At 40.2% G+C, this 27,151-nt stretch overlaps 1 protein-coding gene across 1 annotated transcript in view; it reads right to left on the reverse strand.

The window, feature by feature from the left end:
- Positions 1–27,151, reverse strand: part of ANKRD7 (ankyrin repeat domain 7) — a 61,102-nt gene that overhangs the window by 14,038 nt on the left and 19,913 nt on the right. The window contains 7 exon segments of the mRNA XM_027574289.2: positions 1,146–1,191; positions 1,193–1,283; positions 2,098–2,204; positions 10,166–10,339; positions 10,494–10,608; positions 13,210–13,433; positions 14,384–14,452. Coding sequence (XP_027430090.2) covers positions 1,146–1,191; positions 1,193–1,283; positions 2,098–2,204; positions 10,166–10,339; positions 10,494–10,608; positions 13,210–13,433; positions 14,384–14,452 — 826 coding nt within the window.

Consider the following 27,151-nt stretch of genomic DNA (forward strand, 5'->3'; position numbering starts at 1 on the left):
TCCATCCCAGGACCTGAGGATCATGACTTGAGCTGAAATCAAGAGTTGGCTGCTTAACTGACTGAGCTACCCAGGTGCCCCTATATCCAAACTTTTTAAAAGATAAGGAAAATTCCCTATTTAAAAGGAACAGGAGTTCTTTTTATAAAATGAAGAATCCTTTCATAGCATAGATAGTCATCAGTAATTTATCTCTTTACTTAAAGTTTTATAACATGGTTTGCTTAAACCAAGGTAAAGCAAGGTACATATGTCCAGGATTGCAAAGAAAATATTGTATTCAATTATGGTTTATATATTTAATGGGTTATGAATCCCTTAGTTTATAAAGTTCAATTTAGACTAAAAAATAAACATCTGAATATATATATATAAATTACTTCTTTCTCTCTCCTTTCTTTTTTTTTCCTCTCCTCCCACCCCTATGATGTCCATATGGAATTAATGATTAAAAGATATCACTAAAATATGAATAAGGTAGGTGGAAGAACAAGAAAACAATAAACTAGAAAAAAATACCTATGTATAATTAAAATTTTACTTTAAAATGAACTTATAAGGAAAATACCTTTACTTAACTTCATTAGCTATATGTAAATTTCTGTTCATTTCATCTTACTTTCTCATTGACTATTAAAATTAGAAATGCATATTTATACATGAAAAGTTCTGTCTTTTGGGTTAATGAGAATATATACTTAAGAATTTTGAAAACTTATCAAACTAAAGTTAGCTAACAAAACAATAATAATATTCAAAACTTGAATAAAATTTTTACATTACTAATGTGTAAAAACAATGAAGGAGGCTTGTGTAGATTAATCATCTTTGGCCCAACACTATTACCCAGATGTTTTATTATTGGCTATGTCACTATTTGCTGAAATCACTGTCCTGACATACTTCAAATTCCCATGCCACTAGGAGTTAATCTGCAAACTCAGCATACCTGCAGTTCTTATATTGATTCGACCCTACAAACAGGTGAAATCAAGGATCCCTGGATCCCTGTGGCCAGAATTCATAATATGGTTACCCCTACTGCAGAGCTTTGCACTTTGTCAGCTTTGTACTTTGGGAGCTCATGGTTCTTTCCTTATGATCAAATCCCATACAATTGTTAAAAGATATGCAGTACCACTTACACAGTAAAACCATTGAAAGAAGCATATTCCTCAGCTGTGAATCCGTAAATATCTTGGCGAGATAGGTCCACTTCTTGCTGAAGAAGAAGACTGACTAAATTTGTTGGTTCATCACTTAGAGCAATCATAAGGGCTGTTCTGGAGCAAGAGGGATACATAAACATGTATTTATAGATCTTAAAAACATGTCTTGTACTTTTTTTTAAAAGTTAGTCTTCCAAATTTACTGTTCAAATGTAGACTATCAGGGAAAGAGTCAGGGCAAGAATGTAAAAAGTGGGGCAGATCTGCTCAAAAAGGTGTACCAACCACATTATATTACAGAATCTAAAAATAAGAGTCTCTAGGAAGCAGCTAGCTCAATGTTTTTTTTTGTTTGTTTGTTTTTAAGATTTTATTTATTCATTTGACAGAGAAAGCACGAGCGGGGGCAGGGGGGGAGCAGCAGAGGGAGAGGGAGAAGCGGGCCCCCCACTGAGCAAGGAGCCCAATGCAGGGCTTGATCCCAGGACCCTGGGATCATGCCTGAGCCAAAAGTAGATACTTAACAGACTGAGCCACCCAGGTGCCCTAGCTCAATGGTTTTTAATCCCTGCTCCCTGGAATCATAGTGTTTGTTTTTTTTTGTTTTTTTTTTTAAAGATGTCTCAAAATGCCAGGAAGGGGCATGTCTGGGGCTCTGGGTACCTACTCCCATTTAGCTACAGCATCTAGGATTTAGAGATTGAGTTTCTGTGTAAGACTGTAATTCCAATGTTATAAAGAATAATAATGACCTACCAATGTGGACCAACTGTTTGATTTTACAGAAACAGATCCTGGGAATCTAGGTAATTTATCTAAAATATATGGCCAGATCTTTTATCAATATCACAAAATGTACACACACACACAGATATATTATCTTGTCAGGTGGCTATAGTTGTATGGTCTTATTTAGCATTTATTATACCTTTGATTCTTATCTGAAGCATTCACATCTGCCCCTCTCTTCAGAAGATATTCTACCATTTTTGCATTATTTTCGGTAATGGCAAGTAACAGTGGAGTATACCCATCCTGAAAAGATTATTTCAAAATGATTATTTAAAATATTGTACTAACATTCAATGCCTTTTAGATTTAAGTTCAATTTAAGAGATAAGTGTGTTAGTAACGAACGTCTGAATATACACTTTAATTTTAAAAAGGTTTTGATATATACCAAAATATGATTTCAGAGACTAAGAAAATAAACTGGAGTTGGGTCATTCAAAAATACAATCAAGGGGGGCGGAGCAAGATGGCGGAGGAGTAGGAGACCTGGATTTCGTCTGGTCTCAGGAATTCAGCTGAATAGGGATCAAACCATTCTGAACACCTACGAACTCAACAGGAGATCGAAGAGGAGAGTAGCAACAACTCTCTGAACAGAAAAGCGACCACTTTCTGGAAGGTAGGACGTGTGGAGACATGAATCTGAGGTGATATTCGAGAGGATAGATGGCGGGGGAGGGGGCCTCCGCCGGCCGCTTCTGGCAAGTGCTAGAGCCGCGGAGCACAAAATCGGAACTTTTAGAAGCCGGCTCCGCGGAGGGACTGTCGCTCCAGTGGCTAAGCGGGGGGTGGAACCCTCGCGGGACAGTGTGGTCTCGGGACCCTCAGGGTCACAGAAAGACCGGGGGTGCCTGAGTGCGGCAGAGCTCCCAGGTATCGGAGCGGGGAAGCCGGTTGTAGAGACGGAGCCGAGGCACGGGCTCTCAGCTTGGGGTGGCCATAAACTGTGATCCGCGGCCCAGTCGGGCCACTGCTCCTCCAGCAGGGACCCAACAAGCGGCAGATCCGGGAAGACTCCCCTTCCTCCCCAAGGAGAAGCGGCACGGGAACGCACCGCAGGGATCTGCTGGGTTTGGAGACTCCACATGGGGACGGGTGCCAGAGATAGCAACGCTCAGTCACAGGCCGGGTGAGCACGGAGTGCGGCCAGAGAACAGGGACACGGGAGTGACTGCTTTTCTCTGGGGGCGCACTGAGGAGCGGAGCCCCAAGTTCTTGCCTCCTTTAGGGTGGAGATTGGGAGGCCGCCATTTTCACTGTCCTCCTCCAAAGACGTACAGAAAGCTTGCAGGTAACAAAAGCTCCTGAGAGCAAACCGGAGCAGCTTGCTTAGCTGGGACCGACAAGGGCGGGGTAATTCCGCCTCCGGCAAAGACATTTGGGAACCACGGCAACAGGCCCCTCCCCCAGAAGATCTGCACGAACAGCCAGCAAGCCAAGACCAAGTTTACCGATCAAGGAGAACGGGAGAACTCCAGCGCTAGGGGAATACTGCACATAGAATTCATGGCTTTTTTTACCATGATTCATTAGTTTTTCAAAGTTAATTTTTTAACTCTTTTTTTTAATTTCTCTTTTTCCCTTTTTCAACCAACATCTTATCAATCCCTTTTTTTAAAAAAAAACATTATTTTTCATTTTTAGAGTCATATTTTATCCCTTCATAGTAGTTACCCTTATTTTTGGCATATATATATAAGTTGTTCTCTCTTTAAAATTTTGAGATACAGTTTCTTCTAACAGATCAAAATATACCCAAATCACTAGTGTATGGCTTTGTTCTAGTCTCCTGCCTGATGACATTCTCTCCCTTTTTTTTTTTAAATCTTCTTTCTTTTTTCAAACTTATCGTATCAATTCCTTTTATAAAATCTTTTATAATTTTCATCTTTACAGTCATCTTCCATCCCTTCATTGTATCAACCCTTATTTTGTACATATATAAGTCTTTCTTCCTTTAAAATTTTAGGAGGCACTTTTTTCTAACAGACCAAAATATGCCCAAAATCTAGTCTGTGGCACTGATCTATGCACTAGCCTGATCACATTTGATCATATTCGGTTTTTTTTGTATTGTTCTGTTTCTGTTTTTAATCTTTTCCTTTTTTATTTTTTTTCTTTCTTTCTTTTCTCTTTCTTTTTTCTTTCTTTCCCTTTCTTTTCCCCTGCTTTCAGGCCTTTTCTGATTTGTATAGAGTATATTTGCTGGGGACGTTCTTAACCTGTTGGCATTTTGTTCTCTCATTCATCTATTCTCCTCTGGACAAAATGACAAGACGAAAAAAATCACGTCAGCAAAAAGAACAAGAGATAGTACCGTCAGCCAGGGACCTACTCAATACGAACATTAGTACGATGTCGGACCTAGAGTTCAGAATCATGACTTTAAAGATACTAGCTGGGCTTGAAAAAAGCATGGAAGTTATTAGAGAAACCCTTTCTGGAGAAATAAAAGAACTAAAATCTAACCAAGTCGAAATCAAAAAGGCTATTGATGAGGTGCAATCAAAAATGTGGGCACTAACTGCTTAGGATAAATGAGGCAGAAGAGAGAATCAGCGATATAGAAGACCAAATGATGGAAAATAAAGAGGCTGAGAAAAAGAGAGAGAAACAACTACAGGATCATGAGGGCAGAATTCGAGTGATAAGCGATACGATAAGACTAAACAACATTAGAATAATTGGGATCCCAGAAGAAGAAGAAAGAGAGAGAGGGGCAGAAGGCATATTGGAGCAAATAATAGCAGAGAACTTCCCTAATGTGAAGAAGGAAACAGGCATCAAAATCCAGGAGGCACAGAGAACCCCTCTCAAAATCAATAAAAATAGGTCAACACCCCGACATCTAATAGTAAAACTTATGAGTCTCAGAGACAAAGAGAAAATCCTGAAAGCAGCTCGGGAGAAGAGATATGTAACCTACAATGGTAGAAACATTAGATTGGCAACAGACCTATCCACAGAGACCTGGCAGGCCAGAAAGGACTGGCATGATATCTTCAGAGCACTAAACAAGAAAAATATGCAGCCAAGAATACTATATCCAGCTAGGCTGTCATTGAATATAGAAGGAGAGCTAAAAAACTTCCAGGACAAACAAAAACTAAAGGAATTTGCAAACACGAAACCAGCCCTACAAGAAATACTGAAAGGGGTCCTCTAAGCAAAGAGAGAGCCTAAAAGCAGCACAGATCAGAAAGGAACAGAGACAATATACAGTAACAATCACCTTACAGGCAATACAATGGCACTAAATTCATATCTTTCAATTGTTACCCTGAATGTAAATGGGCTAAATGCCCCAATCAAAAGACATAGGCTATCAGATTGGATTAAAAAACAAGACCCATCAATACGCTGTCTGCAAGAGACTGCTTTTAGTCCCAAAGACACCCCCAGATTGAAAGAGGGGGTGGAAAACCATTTACCATGCTAATGGACACCAAAAGAAAGCTGGGGTGGCAATCCTTATATCAGACAAATTAGATTTTAAACCAGAGACTGTAATAAGAGAAGAGGAAGGACACTATATCCTACTTAAAGGGTCCATCCAACAAGATCTAACAATTGTAAATATCTATGCCCCGAACATGGGAGCAGCCAATTATATAAGGCAATTAATAACAAAAGTGAAGAAACACATTGACAGCAATACAATAATAGTGGGAGACTTTAACACCACCCTGACTGAAATGGACAGATCATCTAAGCAAAAGATCAACAAGGAAATAAAGACTTTAAATGACACACCGGACCAAATGGACTTCACAGACATATTCAGAACATTCCATCCCAAAGCAACGGAATACCCATTCTTCTCTAGTGCCCATGGAACATTCTCCAGAATTGATCATATCCTAGGTCACAAATCAGGTCTCAACCAGTACCAAAAGATTGGGATTATTCCCTGCATATTTTCAGACCACAATGCTTTGAAACTAGAACTCAATCACAAGAGGAAAGTCGGAAAGAACTCAAACACATGGAGGCTAAAGAGCATCCTACTAAGGAATGAATGGGTCAACCAGGAAATTAAAGAAGAATTAAAAAAATTCATGGAAACCAATGAAAATGAAAACACAACTGTTCAAAATCTTTGGGATACAGCAAAGGCAGTCCTGAGAGGAAAGTATATAGCAATACAAGCCTTTCTCAAGAAACAAGAAAGGTCTCAAATACACAACCTAACCCTACACCTAAAGGAGCTGGAGAAAGAACAGCAAAGAAAGCCTAAACCCAGCAGGAGAAGAGAAATAATAAAGATCAGAGCAGAAATCAATGAAGTAGAAACCAAAAGAACAGTAGAACAGATCAACGAAACTAGGAGCTGGTTCTTTGAAAGAATTAACAAGATTGATAAACCCCTGGCCAGACTGATCAAAAAGAAAAGAGAAGTGACCCAAATCAACAAAATCATGAATGAAAGAGGAGAGATCACAACCAACACCAAAGAAATACAAACAATTATAAGAACATATTATGAGCAACTCTATGCCAGCAAATTAAGATAACCTGGAAGAAATGGGTGCATTCCTAGAGATGTATCAACTACCAAAATTGAACCAGGAAGAAATAGAAAACCTGAACAGACCTATAACCACTAAGGAAATTGAAGCAGTCATCAAAAATCTCCCAACAAACAAAAGCCCAGGGCCAGATGGCTTCCCAGGGGAATTCTATCAGACATTTCAAGAGGAATTAATACCTATTCTCCTGAAACTGTTCCAAAAAATGGAAATAGAAGGAAAACTTCCAAACACATTTTATGAGGCCACCATTACCTTGATCCCCAAACCAGACAGAAACCCCATCAAAAAGGAGAACTACAGACCAATATCCTTGATGAACATGGATGCAAAAATTCTCACCAAAATCCTAGCCAATAGGATCCAACAGTACATTAAAAGGATTATTCACCATGACCAAGTACAATTTATCCCTGGGGTGCAAGGCTGGTTCAACATCCGCAAATCAATCAACGTGATACAATACATTAACAAAAGAAAGAACAAGAATCATATAATCCTCTCAATAGATGCAGAAAAAGCATTTGACAAAGTACAGCATCCTTTCTTGATCAAAACTCTTCAGAGTATAGGGATAGAGGGTACATACCTCAATATCATAAAAGCCATCTGTGAAAAACCTACAGCGAATATCATTCTCAATGGGGAAAAGCTGAGAGCTTTTCCCCTAAGGTCAGGAACGTGGCAGGGATGTCCACTCTCACCACTGCTATTCAACATAGTATTAGAAGTCCTAGCCACAGCAATCAGACAACAAAAAGAAATCAAAGGCATCCAAATCGGCAAAGAGGAAGTCAAACTCTCACTCTTTGCAGATGATATGGTACTTTATGTGGAAAACCCAAAAGACTCCACCCCAAAACTGCTAGAACTCATACAGGAATTCAGTAAAGTAGCAGGCTATAAAATCAACGCACAGAAATCAGTGGCATTCCTATACACCAACAACAAGACAGAAGAGAGACAAATCAAGGAGTCGATCCCATTCACAATTGCACCCAAAACCATAAGATACCTAGGAATAAATTTAACCAAAGAGACAAAGGATCTGTACTCAGAAAACTATAAAATACTCAGGAAAGAAATTGAAGAAGACACAAAGAAATGGAAAAACGTTCCATGCTCATGGATTGGGAGAACCAACATTGTGAAGATGTCAATGCTACCTAGAGCAATCTACCCATTCAATGCAATCCCCATCAAAATACCATCCACTTTTTTCAAAGAAATGGAACAAATAATCCTAAAATTTGTATGGAACCAGAAGAGACCCCGAATAGCCAGAGGAATCTTGAAAAAGAAAAGCAAAGCTGGCGGCATCACAATTCCGGACTTCCAGCTCTATTACAAAGCTGTCATCATCAAGACAGTATGGTACTGGCACAAAAACAGACACATAGATCAATGGAACAGAATCGAGAGCCCAGAAATGGACCCTCAACTCTATGGTCAACTTATCTTTGACAAAGCAGGCAAGAATGTCCAATGGAAAAAAGACAGTCTCTTCAACAAATGGTGTTGGGAAAATTGGACAGCCACATGCAGAAGAATGAAACTGGACCATTTCCTTACACCACACACATAAATAGACTCCAAATGGTTAAAAGACCTAAACGTGAGACAGGAGTCCATCAACATCCTAAAGGAGAACACAGGCAGCAACCTCTTCGACCTCAGCCGCAGCAACTTCTTCCTAGAAACATCGCCAAAAGCAAGGGAAGTAAGGGCAAAAATAAACTATTGTGATTTCATCAAGATAAAAAGCTTTTGCACAGCAAAAGAAACAGTCCACAAAACCAAAAGACAACCGACAGAATGGGAGAAAATATTTGCAATTGACATATCAGATAAAGGGCTAGTATCCAAAATCTATAAAGAACTTTTCAAACTCAATACCCAAAGAACAAATAATCCAATCAAGAAATGGGCAGAAGACATGAACAGACATTTTTCCAAAGAAGACATCCAAATGGCCAACGGAAACATGAAAAAGTGCTCAACATCGCTCGGCATCAGGGAAATCCAAATCAAAACCTCCATGAGATACCACCTCACACCCGTCAGAATGGCTAAAATTAACAAGTCAGGAAACGACAGATGCTGGTGGGGATGTGGAGAAAGGGGAACCCTCCTACACTGTTCGTGGGAATGCAAGCTGGTGCAGCCACTCTGGAAAACAGTATGGAAGTTCCTCAAACAGTTGAAAATAGAGCTACCATTCGATCCAGCAATTGCACTACTGGGTATTTACCCCAAAGATATAAATGTAGGGATCTGAATGGGTACGTGCACCCCAATGTTTATAGCAGCAATGTCCACAATAGCCAAACTGTGGAAAGAGCCAAGATGTCCATCGACAGATGAATGGATAAAGAAGATGTGGTATATATATATATATATATACACACACACACACACACACAATGGAATATTATGCAGCCATCAAAAGGAATGAGATCTTGCCATTTGCAACGTCGTGGATGGAACTGGAGGGTGTTATGCTGAGTGAAATAAGTCAATCAGAGAAAGACGTGTATCATATGACCTCACTGATATGAGGAATTCTTAATCTCAGGAAACAGACTGAGGGTGCTGGTGTGGTGGGGGGTGGGAGGGATGGGGTGGCTGGGTGATAGACATTGGGGAGGGTATGTGCTATGGTGAGCTCTGTGAATTGTGCAAGACTGTTGAATCACAGATCTGTACTTCTGAAACAAATAATGGAGGATATTTTAGGAAAAAAGAATAAGAAGAAGATAGCAGGAGGGGAAGAATGAAGGGGAGTCAGTCGGAGGGGGAGACTAACCACGAGAGACGATGGACTCTGAAAAACAAACTGAGGGTTCTAGAGGGGAGGGGGGGTGGAGGGATGGGTTAGCCTGGTGATGGGTATTAAGGAGGGCACGTTCTGCGTGGAGCACTGGGTGTTATGCACAAACAACGAATCATGGAACACTACATCAAGAACTAATGATGTAATGTATGGTGATTAACATAACAATAAAAAAAATAAAAAAAATACAATCAAAGTTTTTACTTTAGGCCTAATTCAAATTGTGGGCAAGAGCAGTCTGGAGTATTTAAAGCGAAGAGCACCTAGCATTTAATATAAGTATTACAAACCATCAATTCACATTTCATAATGTTATCATTGAGATTCCATAGATCTCCAAGGCTGACACTTACTTTGGGCTGTCAGAGACAAAATATCAGTGAACCTAAGTGTTAAGAAGCTTAAAAAACACCAAAACTCATCTCAATAGGAGAGTTGGATTACTTTTAGTACAGTAAGTGATTTTCTAATTTAACCCTAATATCATTATCCATGAGTATATAAATAAGACAGGCAAAAATGTAGGCTTATGATCTTTAACCAATATCAACTTATTGGGAAACCAGATATTTCTCATTTGATAGAGGCCTTTGAACAGTTATCATTGTTAAATATAGTATTGTTTTCGAGGTCAGTGTTATAGTTGAAATGAAATGGACCAAGATTTTTTAAAAAGGAAAACCTTATCAGTGTTTGATAATCTCATTCTTCTTCTCCTTTTCCCCAGTTTCATTTTGGAAAACTCACGCTTCATCTAACGTGTGTTTCAACAGATATGAATATCTGCAATACATACCTTCTTTCATTGCTTTCAAAATATAATGTTATTTTTAATAGACTACCTTATTTTGATGTTCAAGATTAGCTTTGTGTTCAAGCAATTTTTCAACTAATGAGACACTTTGGCCACAGACGGCATAATGGAGAGCAGTATTGCCATCTAAATCCGCCAGATTTGGGTCTGCGCCATGGCCTAGAAGAATAGTAGCACAATCCTCCTTAGCACACTGTACGGCCTGTCAATACAACAAGAATAGATGAGTAACCAACTCACTACTCAGGATGTGATATATTAAACTAACATTTAATACTATGCTTTAAACTATGAAATCCAACAAAAGTTAACTAGAACTCAAACGCATTCCAACTGAAAAGGAAAAATTAACACACCTTAGTCAATGGAGACCGGTTTTCACTATCGCAGACATTTATTTTGCACTGCTTCTCAATTAAGAGAGATACAATATTTGAATATCCATTAGCACAGGCCAGGTGCAAAGGTGTTCTATATCAACATAACAAAACACAAAGTTAGAGGTTAAGTCTTAGTTTGAGAAGTTACCATACTCAAGAACATGCCAGATCATATACTGTTATAGTATTTGCTTCATGTACTTATTGATATTTATATACAAGTTATATTAATTATAATTGCTTTCTACTGAATTAAAAAGGACATGCAAATGCCTTTAAGATCAAATATTTAACTGGTTTCACTTCAAGGAAAGTTTATAATGAGTTAAAAATACATATGTATGTATGTATATATGTGTACATTGTATTCATCAAAAAATATCTAGTAAGCATTTACTATGGCTAGGCAGGGTTCTAGGTAATGAAGATATAGCAGCAAACAAAAGAGACAAAAATACCTGCTCTTATGGATCATACCTGCTAGTGGAAGAAGTAAACAAAAAGCTTAAAATAGAAAGCATGCCAGACAGTATTAAGTGCTAAAGAGAAAAATCAGGCAGGGAAGATAGGAAATGTCAGCAAACAGAGAACTTGCCATTGTACAAAGAGTAGACAAGGTAGCCCTTGCTGATAAGGTGATAATTAAATAAACCCCGGAAGGGAGTGAGAGAGTGAGAGGAAGCCATGTGGATATCTGGGGGTGAGGGGGTGGGGAGAGAAGCACTTCAGGCACAGGAAATAGCAAGTCCAAAGGCCCTAAATACATTTCTGGCATTTCTGTGGAACACTAAGGAGACCAGGGAAGCTGGAGATGAATGAAGGGAAAGTTGTAGGACAGAAGATCAGAGAGATAATAGGATGGGGGTACATGTCATGTAAAGCTGAATGAGCCACTGTAAGGACTTTGGCCTTGACCCTTAATGAGATGAAAAGCCAGTGGAAGTTGTTACAGCAAGGAATGACTCATTTCACATGTATTTTATAGGATCTTTCTGGCTACTGTATTGAGAATAAACTGAAAAGGTTAAAAGAAAACTAGCTAGGAGGCCACTGCAGTGATTTTGGTTAAGATAGGATAGAGATTTTGACTAGAATGGTAACTGTGAAAGTGGCAGGAAATTGTTGGATTTAGCTATATTTTGAAGGTGGAGCCAACAAGATCAGATGGATGATATGAAAGAAAGAGAGGAGTCAAGAATGAAGCTAGGGTTTCTGGTCTAACAATTCAAAGAAAGAATTTGGTATTTCTAGAAAGAGAGATGCAGGTCTGAGGAGGAAAACCAGGAGCACAGTTTGGGGATATTTGAGATGTTTAAAGAGGGATGTGATGGAGCCAGTGGCTCTCACAAGCCAATTGTTAAATTTTCAGGAACTATTCAAGCCAAATGACATCACATTGGTAGCTTGAAATCGGGGCTTCTCCTTCCTTTGCTTTGCCCCCACCCTCATTTACCAGCACACCACAGTCTATCAGATATCCACTTTGAAGTGTAGGTATTTATATACATGAATCTAGAGTTCAGGGGAGAGGTCTGGCCAGAGATAAAAACGTTGGAAGGCACTAGAATATAGACATTTAAAGATAATCTCTCTTCACCAGGCAGGTGAAGATTAAGACACACAGAATCATTTCAAGTTCCGAGCCCTCAAATATTTACCAGACAGGAAGAGGAAAAGAAATCGGCAAAAGAGTCTGGAAAGAAGTGCCCACAGAAGTAGGAGAGGTGCCAGGTGAACCAAGGGTCCTGAAAGACAAGACATTATTTCAAATACTACCGATAGGGCAAGTAAGATACTTGGCTGAGATGCCAGCTGGGTAAGACTGAGAATTGACCCCTGAATGAAGTCATACTGAGGTTACCCATGACCCCGTAATGTAATTCAATGGAGTGGTATAGGATAAAAATTGGAATAATTTAGATAACTCTGTTTTTGTGGGAGGGAAGGACATAAAACTATTGGCAAACTGACATAAACCTTCTTTATAACCATAGCTTCCAGTTACCCAATTGTGATGAAAAATGATGTTTTTCATACTCTATGACTTGAAAACTTCCCATGAGATTTTAAGGTAGGTATAGACAGTACATATTTGCTGTTATTAATACCAAACACGTAACTTCTTTGTTTCCTAATATATAAAATTACTTTTGTTTTTGCAGTAAGTGGTTGTGATGGGCTTTTTGAAGATATTCTGCAATTGGAAAAAAAAAAATCATAGGAGATCCACATAAAAAGATCCACATAAGAAAAAACTGTTTTGCGGTCTCAATGTCTTAAAAATCTTAACAACCACTGTTCTGGGAGGTCTCCTCTACATTTTTCCTATTAGTACATTAATACTATGGTAAATCTTGGGTGACTGGGGACAATATATATATATATAAATATATATAAAGTTAAAAACCAGCAGTTTGGGTAAAGGGTGAAGTACCAGGTGGAGATTAATGCAGTGGGAGGAGTGGAGGCAATCAGGGAGGACACAAATAACCTCAAATATGCAGGTAAGCATTTTAAGAAGTAACAAGCTGGAAGTTGGGAGTGTGACGCCCTGACAATGGTTATCAGACCTCTCCACTATGGGAAACTCGGAGTGACAACCAATGAAGCAGCCCAGACAAGTCCTGTTACTGATTACAGGACCCAGTGGAGCTGGCTTCCTCTCCACACTGCCCTTCATCAGTCTGGTCACCTGTATTCTCTGTCCCGTATATTCACATCATATTTCTTGAGCTGAAGGTACTCCTTCACCTTCTTCAAATCCCCGACTGAAGCAGCTTTGTGAAGTTTCTTTAAATCCTTATCTCGAAGGTTGTAGCCTGGCTGGGTGGGGTGATGAGTGCTGGCCTGGCCTATGGGCAGGTGTGAGGAGGGGCTGTGGGGCTCCTCCTTCCTTCTCCAGAAAGTGAAAAGCTTCTTCATGGCGGCACAGGAAACAAGTCCTTCAGTAGGATCCGGGTGTCCCTGAAGTTCCCAAGGGCCCCACCTGCCCCTTGGGCCTGGCCCCTCCCTACCTCCCCACCCCCCTCACCCTCTCACTTCCCACCCCACCCCCTACCCGGCTCGAGGGCGTCTCTGGGCATGTCTTCACCCCAGAGTCCAAGCTAGCCAGAGACCGGAAGTGGGCCAGTGACAGGAAGTGATCTAGACAAGAAAGGGATTGAACCACTCGCCTGGGGCAACACACCCTCCTCAGTTGCCTAGCAACGCCCAGGGCCTAGCACAGCAGCAGCACTCCAGACACCTGTAGGGACTCAGTACTGAAGGCGTCCAGACCCAGATTCTCAGTTAAAATCTCTGTCTGCTACACTTTCGATCTTACTGGTAGATCAAGAGCCGTTTGGCAGAAACCTACCAACTTTCTTACAAATAACCCCTTCTTCTTCGAGGATAGACCTAATGACTTGAACTGAGATCCCTCTATAATCTCAATTTCAAATTTACTTTTGAATGCTACCTCTCATATTCCAGTTCGTTTTCTCATGTCACAAAATTCCAAAAAGGCTTCCAATTCATTGCACCTACAGTCCATTAATTCTACCACCTTTCACTGACCTTGATTACCCCACTCTGTGTACACATTAGCCTACTTAACTAGATTAAGTTCCATTGTTCATCATCATCATCACTCCCCTGCATGTACCTTCAATGTTTGCGTTCAATCTTTTTCTTACTTTCTGCCTAAACCTCAGTCCTAGTTAAATCTAAAACTCCCATCTAAAATGGTCTGTCCTGAGCCACTCTGACTAAAGGAAAAAACAAAGCCATGCTGTCCTGTCTCACTTTTAGTTCATGAAAATTCATCTAAGTGGATTGGAATGCTTTCCAGCAACCCTCAAATATTTCCTTGATCCATTCATACTCACACTTTTCTTGACCATTTCATAACTTCTCTCCAAACTCATTCTTGGCTGATGACCTGGTTTCCTGACCCACTGAGAAAAGAGAATTAATCAGAAGAGGAATTCTGTGGTCTCCCAGGACATCCACCTATCTGCCTATCCTTTCCCAAAAAATATTTTACCTTCTCTTCTGTTCCTATTGATGATGTGTCCATGTTTCTAGCAAAGGCCAGCCCTTCTCTTGTGGACTAGACCACATCCTCTGTAGCCTGTCCATGAACACTGCTTAAGCAACCTCTTACTTTCTCATGTTTCTATAAAGTTTGTCTCTGTAACTAATTGTTATTAGCATAAACACACGCTAATATTTGTCCAGCCTACAAATCAAACTGATCACATCTCTCTCTGTAACCATTCATTGTCTCATTTCCTTTACAGCAAAACTCCTTAAAATTGTCTATAATCTTGTAATCTCTGTCTATAATTTTTCTTCCTCTGTTCTCACAGCAAATCCTATCATTGCCTATTTTTTTTATTGAGGTATAATTGACATATAATATTATATCAGTGTCGGGTATACAACGTAATGATTCGATATTTGAATATACTGCAAAATGATCACCACAGTAAGTCTACTTACCATCTGTTACAAAAGTTACAAAAACTTTTTTCTTGTGGTAAGAACTTTTAAGATTTACTCTCTTAGCAACCATTCTTTTGTTCCCATCTCTCTCAATTGACACTGCTTTCAGTATGATTGCCCGTGATCTCTATCATGTGAAATCCCACTTTCATTTCTCAGTTTTCATATAAATCCAGTAGCATTTGACAGAGGTTTCAAGGACCATTGCTTGCTCCTTGAAACACTGTCTTCACTTGGCTTCTAAGATATCACACTTCCCTGGTTTGATTCCTTCCTTTCTAACCATTCCTTCTTGGTTTGCTGATTCCTCCTTAGCTCTAATATTGGAGAGCCCCAGGATCAGTCTATCAATAGCTTCATTTTTTTTTTCCCTCCAAAACCCCTGGAGTCATCCTTGAGTCTTATCTTTTACATCTACATTTAAATTGCCAGCAAATCCTGTTAACTCTAACTACAAAATACATCCAGAATTCATTTGTTTTATTCCTGTATCCAGATCCCTTCTGGGTGATCGTATTTCGCCCATGGCTTTAAGTCATCCGTGTGCTCTCAACTCCAAAACTGAGAGTTTTTTTTAATTTTTTATTGTTATGTTAATCACCATATATTACATAATTTGTTTTGGTGTAGTGTTCCATGATTTATTGTTTCTTCATAACACTCAGTGCTCCATGCAGAATGTGCCCTCTTTAATACCCATCACCAGGCTAACCCATCCCCCTACCCTCCTGCCCTCTAGAAACCTCAGTTTGTTTTTCAGAGTCCATCATCTCTCCTGGTTCGTCTCCCCCTCTGACTTACTCCCCTTCATTCTTCCTCTCCTGCTATCTTCTTCTTTTTCTTTTTTCTTAAAATATGTTGCGTTATTTGTTTCAGATCTGTGATTCAACAGTCTTACACAATTCACAGCGCTCACCGTAGCACATATCTTCCCCAATGTCTATCACCCAGCCACCCCCTCCCTCCCACCCCCGACCACTCCAGCAACCCTCAGTTTGTTCCTGAGATTAAGAATTCCTCATATCAGTGAGGTCATATGATACATGTCTTTCTCTGATTGACTTATTTCACTCAGCATAACACCCTCCAGTTCCATCCACGTCGTTGCAAATGGCAAGATCTCATTCCTTTTGATGGCTGCATAATATTCCATTGTGTATATATACCACTTCTTCTTTATCCATTCATCTGTCGATGGACATCTTGGCTCTTTCCACAGTTTGGCTATCGTGGACACTGCTGCTATAAACATTGGGGTGCACGTACCCCTTCAGGTCCCTACATTTGTATCTTTGGGGTAAATACCCAGTAGTGCAATTGCTGGATTGAATGGTAGCTCTAATTTCAACTGTTTGAGGAACCTCTATACTGTTTTCCAGAGGGGTTGCCCCAGCTTGCATTCCCACCAACATCGTAGGAGGGTTCCCCTTTCTCCACATCCCCGCCAACATCTGTCGTTCCCTGACTTGTTAATTTTAGCCATTCTGACGGGTGTGAGGTGGTATCTCATGGAGGTTTTGATTTGGATTTCCCTGATGCTGAGCGATGTTGAGCACTTTTTCATGTGTCTGTTGGCCATTTGGATGTCTTCTTAGGAAAAATGTCTGTTCATGTCTTCTGCCCATTTCTTGATTGGATTATTTGTTCTTTGGGTGTTGAGTTTGAGAAGTTCTTTATAGATTTTGGATACTAGCCCTTTATCTGATATGTCATTTGCAAATATTTTCTCCCATTCCATCGGTTGTCTTTTGGTTTTGTGGACTGTTTCTTTTGCTGTGCAAAAGCTTTTTATCTTGATGAAATCCCAATAGTTCATTTTTGCCCTGGCTTCCTGTGCCTTTGGTGATGTTTCTAGGAAGAAGTTGCTGCGGCTGAGGTCGAAGAGGTTGCTACCTGTGTTCTCCTTTAGGATTTGGATAGACTCCTGTCTCACGTTTAGGTCTTTCAACCATTTGGAGTCTATTTTTGTGTGTGGTGTAAGGAAATGGTCCAGTTTCATTCTTCTGCATGTGGCTGTCCAATTTTCCCAACACCATTTGTTGAAGAGACTGTCTTTTTTCCACTGGACATTCTTGCCTGCTTTGTCAAAGATAAGTTGACCATAGAGTTGAGGGTCCATTTCTGGGCTCTCGATTCTGTTCCATTGATCTATGTGTCTGTTTTTGTGCCAGTACCATACTGTCTTGATGATGACAGCTTTGTAATAGAGCTGGAAGTCCGGAATTGTGATGCCGCCAGCTTTGCTTTTCTTTTTCAAGATTCCTCTGGCTATTCGGGGTCTCTTCTGGTTCCATACAAATTTTAGGATTATTTGTTCCATTTCTTTGAAAAAAGTGGATGGTATTTTGATGGGGATTGCATTGAATGGGTAGATTGCTCTAGGTAGCATTGACATCTTCACAATGTTGGTTCTCCCAATCCATGAGCATGGAACGTTTTTCCATTTCTTTGTGTCTTCTTCAATTTCTTTCCTGAGTATTTTATAGTTTTCTGAGTACAGATCCTTTGTCTCTTTGGTTAAATTTATTCCTAGGTATCTTATGGTTTTGGGTGCAATTGTGAATGGGATCGACTCCTTGATTTGTCTCTCTTCTGTCTTGTTGTTGGTGTATAGGAATGCCACTGATTTCTGTGCGTTGATTTTATAGCCTGCTACTTTACTGAATTCCTGTATGAGTTCTAGCAGTTTTGGGGTGGAGTCTTTTGGGTTTTCCACATAAAGTATCATATCATCTGCAAAGAGTGAGAGTTTGACTTCCTCTTTGCCGATTTGGATGCCTTTGATTTCTTTTTGTTGTCTGATTGCTGTGGCTAGGACTTCTAATACTATGTTGAATAGCAGTGGTGAGAGTGGACATCCCTGCCACGTTCCTGACCTTAGGGGAAAAGCTCTCAGCTTTTCCCCATTGAGAATGATATTCGCTGTAGGTTTTTCACAGATGGCTTTTATGATATTGAGGTATGTACCCTCTATCCCTATACTCTGAAGAGTTTTGATCAAGAAAGGATGCTGTACTTTGTCAAATGCTTTTTCTGCATCTATTGAGAGGATTATATGATTCTTGTTCTTTCTTTTGTTAATGTATTGTATCACGTTGATTGATTTGCGGATGTTGAACCAGCCTTGCACCCCAGGGATAAATCCCACTTGGTCGTGGTGAATAATCCTTTTAATGTACTGTTGGATCCTATTGGCTAGGATTTTGGTGAGAATTTTTGCATCCATGTTCATCAAGGATATTGGTCTGTAATTCTCCTTTTTGATGGGGTGTCTGTCTGGTTTGGGGATCAAGGTAATGGTGGCCTCATAAAATGAGTTTGGAAGTTTTCCTTCCATTTCTATTTTTTGGAACAGTTTCAGGAGAATAGGTATTAATTCTTCTTTAAATGTCTGATAGAATTCCCCTGGGAAGCCATCTGGCCCTGGGCTTTTGTTTCTTGGGAGATTTTTGATGACTGCTTCAATTTCCTTAGTGGTTATAGGTCTGTTCAGGTTTTCTATTTCTTCCTGGTTCAGTTTTGGTAGTTGATACATCTCTAGGAATGCACCCATTTCTTCCAGGTTATCTAATTTGCTGGCATAGAGTTGCTCATATGTTCTTATAATTGTTTGTATTTCTTTGGTGTTGGTTGTGATCTCTCCTCTTTCATTCATGATTTTGTTGATTTGGGTCATTTCTCTTTTCTTTTTGATCAGTCTGGCCAGGGGTTTATCAATCTTGTTAATTCTTTCAAAGAACCAGCTCCTAGTTTCGTTGATCTGTTCTACTGTTCTTTTGGTTTCTATTTCATTGATTTCTGCTCTGATCTTTATTATTTCTCTTCTCCTGCTGGGTTTAGGTTTTATTTCCTGTTCTTTCTCCAGCTCCTTTAGGTGTAGGGTTAGATTGTGTATTTGAGACCTTTCTTGTTTCTTGAGAAAGGCTTGTATTGCTATATACTTTCCTCTCAGGACTGCCTTTGCTGTATCCCAAAGATTTTGGACAGTTGTGTTTTCATTTCCATTGGTTTCCATGAATTTTTTTAATTCTTCTTTAATTTCCTGGTTGACCCATTCATTCTTTAGTAGGATGCTCTTTAGCCTCCATGTATTTGAGTTCTTTCCGACTTTCCTCTTGTGATTGAGTTCTAGTTTCAAAGCATTGTGGTCTGAAAATATGCAGGGAATGATCCCAATCTTTTGGTACCGATTGAGACCTGATTTGTGACCTAGGATGTGATCAATTCTGGAGAATGTTCCATGGGCACTAAAGAAAAATGTGTATTCCGTTGCTTTGGGATGGAATGTTCTGAATATGTATGTGAAGTCCATTTGGTCCAGTGTGTCACTTAAAGTCTTTATTTCCTTGTTGATCTTTTGCTTAGATGATCTGTCCATTTCAGTCAGGGGGGTGTTAAAGTCCCCCACTATTACTGTATGGTTATCAATGTGTTTCTTTGCTTTTGTTATTAATTGCCTTATATAATTGGCTGCTCCCATGTTCGGGGCATAGATATTTACAATTGTTAGATCTTCTTGTTGGATAGACCCTTTAAGTAGGATATAGTGTCCTTCCTCATCTCTTATTACAGTCTTTGTTTTAAAATCTAATTTGTCTGATATAAGGATTGCCACCCCAGCTTTCTTTTGGTGTCCATTAGCATGGTAAATGGTTTTCCACCCCCTCACTTTCAATCTGGGGGTGTCTTTGGGTCTAAAATGAGTCTCTTGCAGACAGCATATGGATGGGTCTTGTTTTTTAATCCAATCTGATAGCCTGTGTCTTTTGATTGGGGCATTTAGCCCATTTACATTCAGGGTAACTATTGAAAGGTATGAATTTAGTGCCATTGTATTGCCTGTAAGGTGACTGTTACTGTATGTTGTCTGTGTTCCTTTCCAATCTTTGCTGCTTTTAGGCTCTCTCTTTGCTTAGAGGACCCCTTTCAATATTTCTTGGAGGGCTGGTTTCGTGTTTGCAAATTCCTTTAGTTTTTGTTTGTTCTGGAAGCTTTTTATCTCTCCTTCTATTTTCAGTGACAGCCTAGCTGGATATAGTATTCTTGGCTGCATATTTTTCTCGTTTAGTGCTCTGAAGATATCTTGCCAGTCCTTTCTGGCCTGCCAGGTCTCTGTGGATAGGTCTGTTGCCAATCTAATATTTTTACCATTGTAGGTTACATATATCTTTTCCCGAGCTGCTTTCAGGATTTTCTCTTTGTCTCTGAGACTCCTAAGTTTTACTATTAGATGTCGGGATGTTGACCTATTTTTATTGATTTTGAGAGGGGTTCTCTGTGCCTCCTGGATTTTGATGCCTGTTTCCTTCCTCACATTAGGGAAGTTCTCTGCTATTATTTGCTCCAATATACCTTCTGCCCCTCTCTCTCTTTCTTCTTCTTCTGGGATCCCAATTATTCTAATGTTGTTTCGTCTTATTGAATCACTTATCTCTCGAATTCTGCCCTTGTGATCCTGTAGTTGTTTCTCCCTCTTTTTCTCAGCCTCTTTACTTCCCATAATTTGGTCTTCTATATCACTGAATCTCTCTTCTGCCTCATTTATCCTAGCAGTTAGTGCCCCCATTTTTGATTGCACCTCATCAATAGCCTTTTTGATTTCGACTTGGTTAGATTTTAGTTCTTTTATTTCTCCAGAAAGGGTTTCTCTAATAACTTCCATGCTTTTTTCAAGCCCAGCTAGTATCGTTAACGTCATGATTCTGAACTCTAGGTCCGACATCGTACTAATGTCCGTATTGAGTAGGTCCCTGGCTGACGGTACTATCTCTTGTTCTTTTTGCTGAGGTGATTTTTTTCGTCTTGTCATTTTGTCCAGAGGAGAATAGATGAATGAGAGAACAAAATGCTAACGGGTTTACAACGTCCCCAGCAAATATACTGTATACAAATCAGAAAAGACCTGAAACCAGGGGAAAAGAAAGGGAAAGAAAGAAAAAAGAAAGAGAAAAAGAAAAAAAAAGATACAAACAAAAACAGAACAATACAAAAAAAGCAGAATGTGATCAAATATGATCAGGCTAGTGCATAGATCAGTGCCACAGACTAGATTTGGGGCGTATTTTGGTCTGTTAGAAAAAAGTGCCTCCTAAAATTTTAAAGGAAGAAAGACATATATGTACAAAATAAGGTTTGATACAATGAAGGGATAGAAGATGACTGTAAAGATGAAAATTATAAAAGATTTTATAAAAGGACTTGATAAGATAAGAAGTTGTTTGAAAAAAGAAAGAAGATTTAAAAAAAAAAAAGAAAAAAGGGAGAGAATGTGATCAGGCAGGAGACTAGAACAGAACCATACGCTAGTGATTTAGGGTATATTTCTATCTGTTAGAAGAAACTGTATCTCAAATTTTTAAAGAGAGAACAACTTATATATATATGCCAAAAATAAGGGTAACTAGTATGAAGGGATAAAATATGACTCTAAAAATGAAAAATAAAAAATGTTTTTGTTTTTTTTTTAAAAAAGAGATTGATAAGATGTTGGTTGAAAAAGGGAAAAAGAAAAAGAAAGAAAAAACAGTTAACAAAAATTAACTTTGATGAACTAATGAATCATGGTAAAAAAAAGCCATGAATTCTATGTGCAGTATTCCCCTAGCGCTGGAGTTCTCCCGTTCTCCTTGATCAGTAAACTTGGTCTTGGCTTGCTGGCTGTTCGTGTTGATCTTCTGGGGGAGGGGCCTGTTGCTGTGGTTTCCAAATGTCTTTGCTGGAGGCTGAATTGCCCCGCCCTTGTCAGTCCGGGCTAAGCAAGCTGCTGAGGTTTGATCTCAGGAGGTTTTGTTCCCTGCAAGCTCTCCGTACAGCCTTGGAGGACCAGGGCAAAAATGGTGGCCTCCCAATCTCCACCCGGAGGAGCTGAGAACTCGGGGCCCCGCTCCTCAGTGCGCCCCCAGAGAAAAGCAGTCACTCCCTTGTCCCCGGTCTCCGGCCGCACTCCGTGCTCACCCGGCCTGTGACCAAGCGTTTGTATCTCTGGCACCCGACCCCGTGTGGAGTCTCCAAACCCAGCAGAGCCCTGCGGTGCGTTCCCGCGCCGCTCCTCCCCGGGAAGGAAGCGGAGTCTTCCCGGATCTGCCGCTTGTTGGGTCCCTGCTGCAGGAGCAGTGGCCCGACTGGGCCGCGGACAGTTTATGGCCACCCCGAGCTGAGAGCCTGCGCCTCAGCTCCGTCTCTGCAGCCGGCTTCCCCGCTCTGATACCTGGGAGCTCCGGCGCACTCAGGCTCCCCTGGTCTTTCTGTGACCCCAAGGGTCCTGAGACCCCACTGTCCCGCGAGGGTTCCACCCCCGCTTAGCCACTGGAGCGCCGTCCCTCAGCAGAGCCGGCTTCTAAAAGTTCCCATTTTGTGCTCCGCGGCTCTAGCACTTGCCAGAAGCGGCCGACGGAGGCCCCTCCCCCGCCGTCTATCCTCCCGAATATCGCCTCGGATTCACTTCTCCGCACGTCCTACCTTCCAGTAAGTGGTCGCTTCTCTGTTCAGATAGTTGTTGCTACTCTCCTCTTTGATCTCCTGTTGAGTTCGTAGGTGTTCAGAATGGTTTGATCCCTATTCAGCTGAATTCCTGAGACCAGACGAAATCTAGGTCTCCTACTCCTCTGCCATCTTGCTCCGCCCCAAAACTGAGAGTTCTAATCTGGTCCTCTCTCCTGAACTCCAGACTACTATATGTAGTTGCTTACAGATTCACATTTAACACATCTAAACTGACCTCCTCCCATTCCACTCTGTCCCTGTCTTTCTTACTTAAGAACAGGTAACTCCATTCTTCAAAAGTCAGGTCAAAAGTTGCTCAGGTCAAAAGTCTTAGTGACTTCCTTAACTTCCCCCTTTCTCAGTGGCTACATCAGTTAGCTAATCAGTCAGCAAAACCTAAATACAATACCTCCAAAATACATACAGAGTTTGACCACTGCTATCCATGTAGCACAGGACAACATCATATTTTTTTATTTGCCCTATTTTACTTTAATATTTTATAGGAGAATCCTGACTGGTCTTCATGCTTCTGCCCTTGCCCACCACCCTTGCGCCAGTTTATTTGGAACCCAGCAGCCTGAATGATTCAGTTAAAGTGCCTTCAGATGATATCATTTGTCTGCTAAACATACTTCAATTATTTCCTAAATCCCTTGCAATAAAAGCTAAATTTCTTATACTGACGCCATGGCCCTGTGCAATCTGTGACCCTACTCCAACAAGGGTGATCCCACCCTTCTGGCCTCAAGTCCTTCCTCTTACTCAAGCTCCCATTGCTCCAACCACTGTGGTTTCTTGGTCGTTCCCCAACATACTAAGCGTATTCCTGTCTAATGGCCTCTACCCTTGTTGTTCTCCTTTCCGAAAGTGCTCTTCCTGCTATCTTAATGTAAGTCTTGAGAAGGCAGCAAGTTTTTATGCTTTGTTCCAGGCTAATTCTCAACTTCCATAACAAGGTTTGGCACATTAAGTGCTCAGTAAATGTCTGTCAAATGAACGGATAAACATTTAAATAATAACCTCTGTTTCTATCTACCTTTTAAATTCGTTAGTGCAAATTTGGACACAGAACTGTCCCTTAATTTCATGGAGCAGAGGTAAAAACCAGGATGTATTGTTTAAACAGAAACTTGAGGGTGGCAGATGAGAAAGTGAACACAAAACTTAATGTGAAACGGCCCACTGGATCTAACTCTTTGCCAAATCACAAACCTCAGTCCATCTCCACAGGAGCCTTCAGTAGGCAGCTTCCTGGCCATGAGGAATGCCAATCCCAAATCTATCCTCAGCGTGATCCTAAAAGCAGAACTCATCAAAGAGCAACACATAGCACTCAAGACATACGAACAAAATAATCCACTGGGTGGGGAAAGAAAATATCAGAACTTCTTTATACCTATTATCCTATGTTGCCTTGAAAATGACTGTATATGTTTGTTCTATAATAGACATGATATAGTAGTACACTGACACATGCACACATACACATATGTAATAACAACCGACACTTGTCACATATTGCTCCAAGTGTTTTACATAGCTTATCATGTAATCTTCACTTAGTCTTGTTGAGGTAAGTACTATTTGTATCATCATTTTATAATGAGGATACTGAGGTACAGCAAAGTTTAATGACTTGCTCAGGGTTACTGAACCAGGAAGCTAAGAGCTGGGATATAAACGCGTGTACCATAGATTTGAACCTACCCAGTCTGACTCCAAAATTTGCCTCATTAGCCAGTATACCACATCATCTCTCTCATGAATAGATATTATTGCTGTAAACCCTATTTTTAATGGCTCAGAGGAAAGATCTTAGTATTGTTCACAACTTATTTAAATCACTTATTCAAATACATTTGCTGAACTCCTTTCTAGTGCTGCACGATGTGAAAGATGTAAAGTGGAGGAAAAAATGTGACAATTCCTGACATCAGGTCAACACACGGTATGGTTTAGATCAGTGGTTCTTAACCAGAGGCAATTTTATCCCCCAGGGAATATTTGGCCACATTTGGAGAGAGTTTTGGTTGTTCAGACTGAAGAAGAATACTGCTAAATATCCCACAATGCACAGGGCAACCCTCTATAAGTACTTCCCTGGCCCCCAGTGTCAATAGTTCCCAAAAACTCTGATCTAAGTTCTATATTATTTCAGGGTAGCAAAGATGAAAAAGGTATTTTACGTCCTCTGCCTTCAATGAGCTCACAAATGTTTAGTTAACCTCCACCCTCCCCAATCTTTCTCAACTATATAAGTTAGTGAGGGTCAGATTATGTGTGCTCTACCTTTAATATTAGCATAAAGGGAGGGAATGACAAACTACCTAGAGTAGGTACCAAAGGTGATTTTAAATAAAAAAGAGTTCTTGGGCTGGGCTTGAAGGATAAGCCGAGTTTTTCTGAGTGTTCCAATAAAAACTTACCCATCATCATAAAAGTTAATTCATAACAGAGGCATAAGCAAAACACCCAAGAATTAGAGGATCACCCAATATCATCTGTGGAACCTTGACCAAGGTTAGTCTGGGATCTGAAATGGGTCCTGAAGGTTGGGTGGAATTTTGATATGGTATATCTAACTAAAAAAATAGATACAATAGCGAAAGAACTTTGTATATTTTTTAACTAAATTCATGTTAATTACCCATTTGGGGAAAATGCATACTTTAAAACAGTATGTTGTAGCATAGGTATAGTGCAATGATATTTGAGTCTAATTGTGACTCATTGCTGTGAATTCTCCTCCTAAGTATCTGAAATCTTAGAATGTTGCCAAATTGTGAATTACTTTTTAGTGTGCTGGGGAATATCTAAAAGAGAGCACATTTATTCTTTCTTTAAGAAGTTTAAACAACAAGGGTGCCTGGGTGGTGCAGTAGGTTAAGCATCCAACTCTTGGTTTTGGCTCAGGTCATGATCTCAGGGTGGTGAGATGGAGCCTCACATTGGGCTCTGTGCTCAGCGAGGAACTGCTTAAGATTCGCTCTCTCCCTCTCCCTCTGCTCCTCCCCCTGCTCTCTCTCTCTCTCTCAAATAAAAATAAATAAATAATTTTTAAAAAAAGTTTAACAACAAAAACCAACTAATACATATCCAACTTTAGGTGACTATTTAAACCTCCACTACACAGCCATATAAATAGATTACTTTTCTCACTCATGTGGACAGCTTGGAGGAATACCCTTCTTTATGATTGGAGTCCTTAACTTCTACCTCCCCCTTCTTACCCCAACCAAACTAGGATGATGGCATAATGGGATTGGCCAAACCATGTACTTTGACACAGGTCTGTGACAAAGGAAGAAAAGGCACATTTCTCTAACTTTCAAAGGTACTTCTAATGGGCCAGTAGTGCCCCTATTTCAGTTCCATTATAAATTCTTCTGAATTTATTTCCTTGGTTATCTCTCTAAAACTGTAGCTTTGGTTGGCATCAGTCTCCTGGGGGCTGGAGCTGCACCACTGTGTTCCAGAAATCCATGGACCATGACTTTGCCTGGTCTACTGATCCAGCTTGTTTTAACCTCATTTCTATGCAAAACAAGTCCTTCCCAATTGTGATGGGGGTTGAAATCTTTTTATATTTTTCTAGCCTTCCATTTTTAAAGAGTCACTTCCTATGCCCTTTGACTCCTTAATTCAACTTTCCTTAATGATACATTCCTGAATTACCATCATGGAATACAAACCATAGGAACTTGGGCAATATTCTTAACCTTTCTAAGCTTGTTTTCTTACCTCAAAAACCTGTGAAAATAAATGAGAATGAAATTATTCAACACAGTACCTGATAAAGAGACGTTACTTATCAAAATGTTGGTTCACTTTTCTTTTCCTTTGGGTTAAAGAAATAAAACTAGCCCCATTTTTTCTTTGGCTGTTTTCCTTACTCAGGCTTACTGTTTCAGTCCTGTGCAGACTTCAGTGCAAAACTCAGCATACACTGGCTTTCACCAGATTTCCAGCGACACCAGGTCTACCATTAGTTTCCCAGTTTGCCTGAAATGTTATAGGATTATAGTAGATTGCAATATTGGTCAGCAAATATTCACTCTCCTCTTCCTGAAGTGACAGGTTGCCTTCTTCTAAGAGAAGCCCATCACCCGCCTGCACTTTTACCATCCTCTGTGAGAACACTATGCTTAGATAGCACTTCTTCAGCCTGGGTCCCTACATGAGACACACATAGTTCAGCTTGGAACCCAGGCCTAGTTGACACCAGGAACCCAGCTGGGCCCAACAGAGCCACAACCAACACTCATGAGCGAGACATTTAATTTATTGTTTAAGCCACTGAGACTACGAGATTGTTTCTTACCCTAGCAAAAGCTGATCAGTATAGAAATGGAAAGGGAGTTCTGTAGCTCCTGACATTTCATTCATCCAGTCCCCAGGACATAAACTCTGTTCTACTCCTGGATTCTGCCTCCCTCCCCTAGTTGTCCCAGAGTAGCTCACTCCAGCACTCCATTATCAGTCTCTTTTATTATGCAGAATTGTTTTCCTCCTGCCTATGAAATTCGCAAGCAACCTGTCAGCTCCAGAGTGTGTGTCTCCCTTAAAATGTGCTTACCTAAGAACATTATCAAGAAATCAGGCCTTTCTCCACAATTATTTTACCAGCTACAGGGAAAAAATTTCATTATCTGTTACATGAGATG

The sequence above is a fragment of the Zalophus californianus genome, chromosome 12, assembly GCF_009762305.2.
Source record: "Zalophus californianus isolate mZalCal1 chromosome 12, mZalCal1.pri.v2, whole genome shotgun sequence".
NCBI lineage: Eukaryota > Metazoa > Chordata > Mammalia > Carnivora > Otariidae > Zalophus > Zalophus californianus.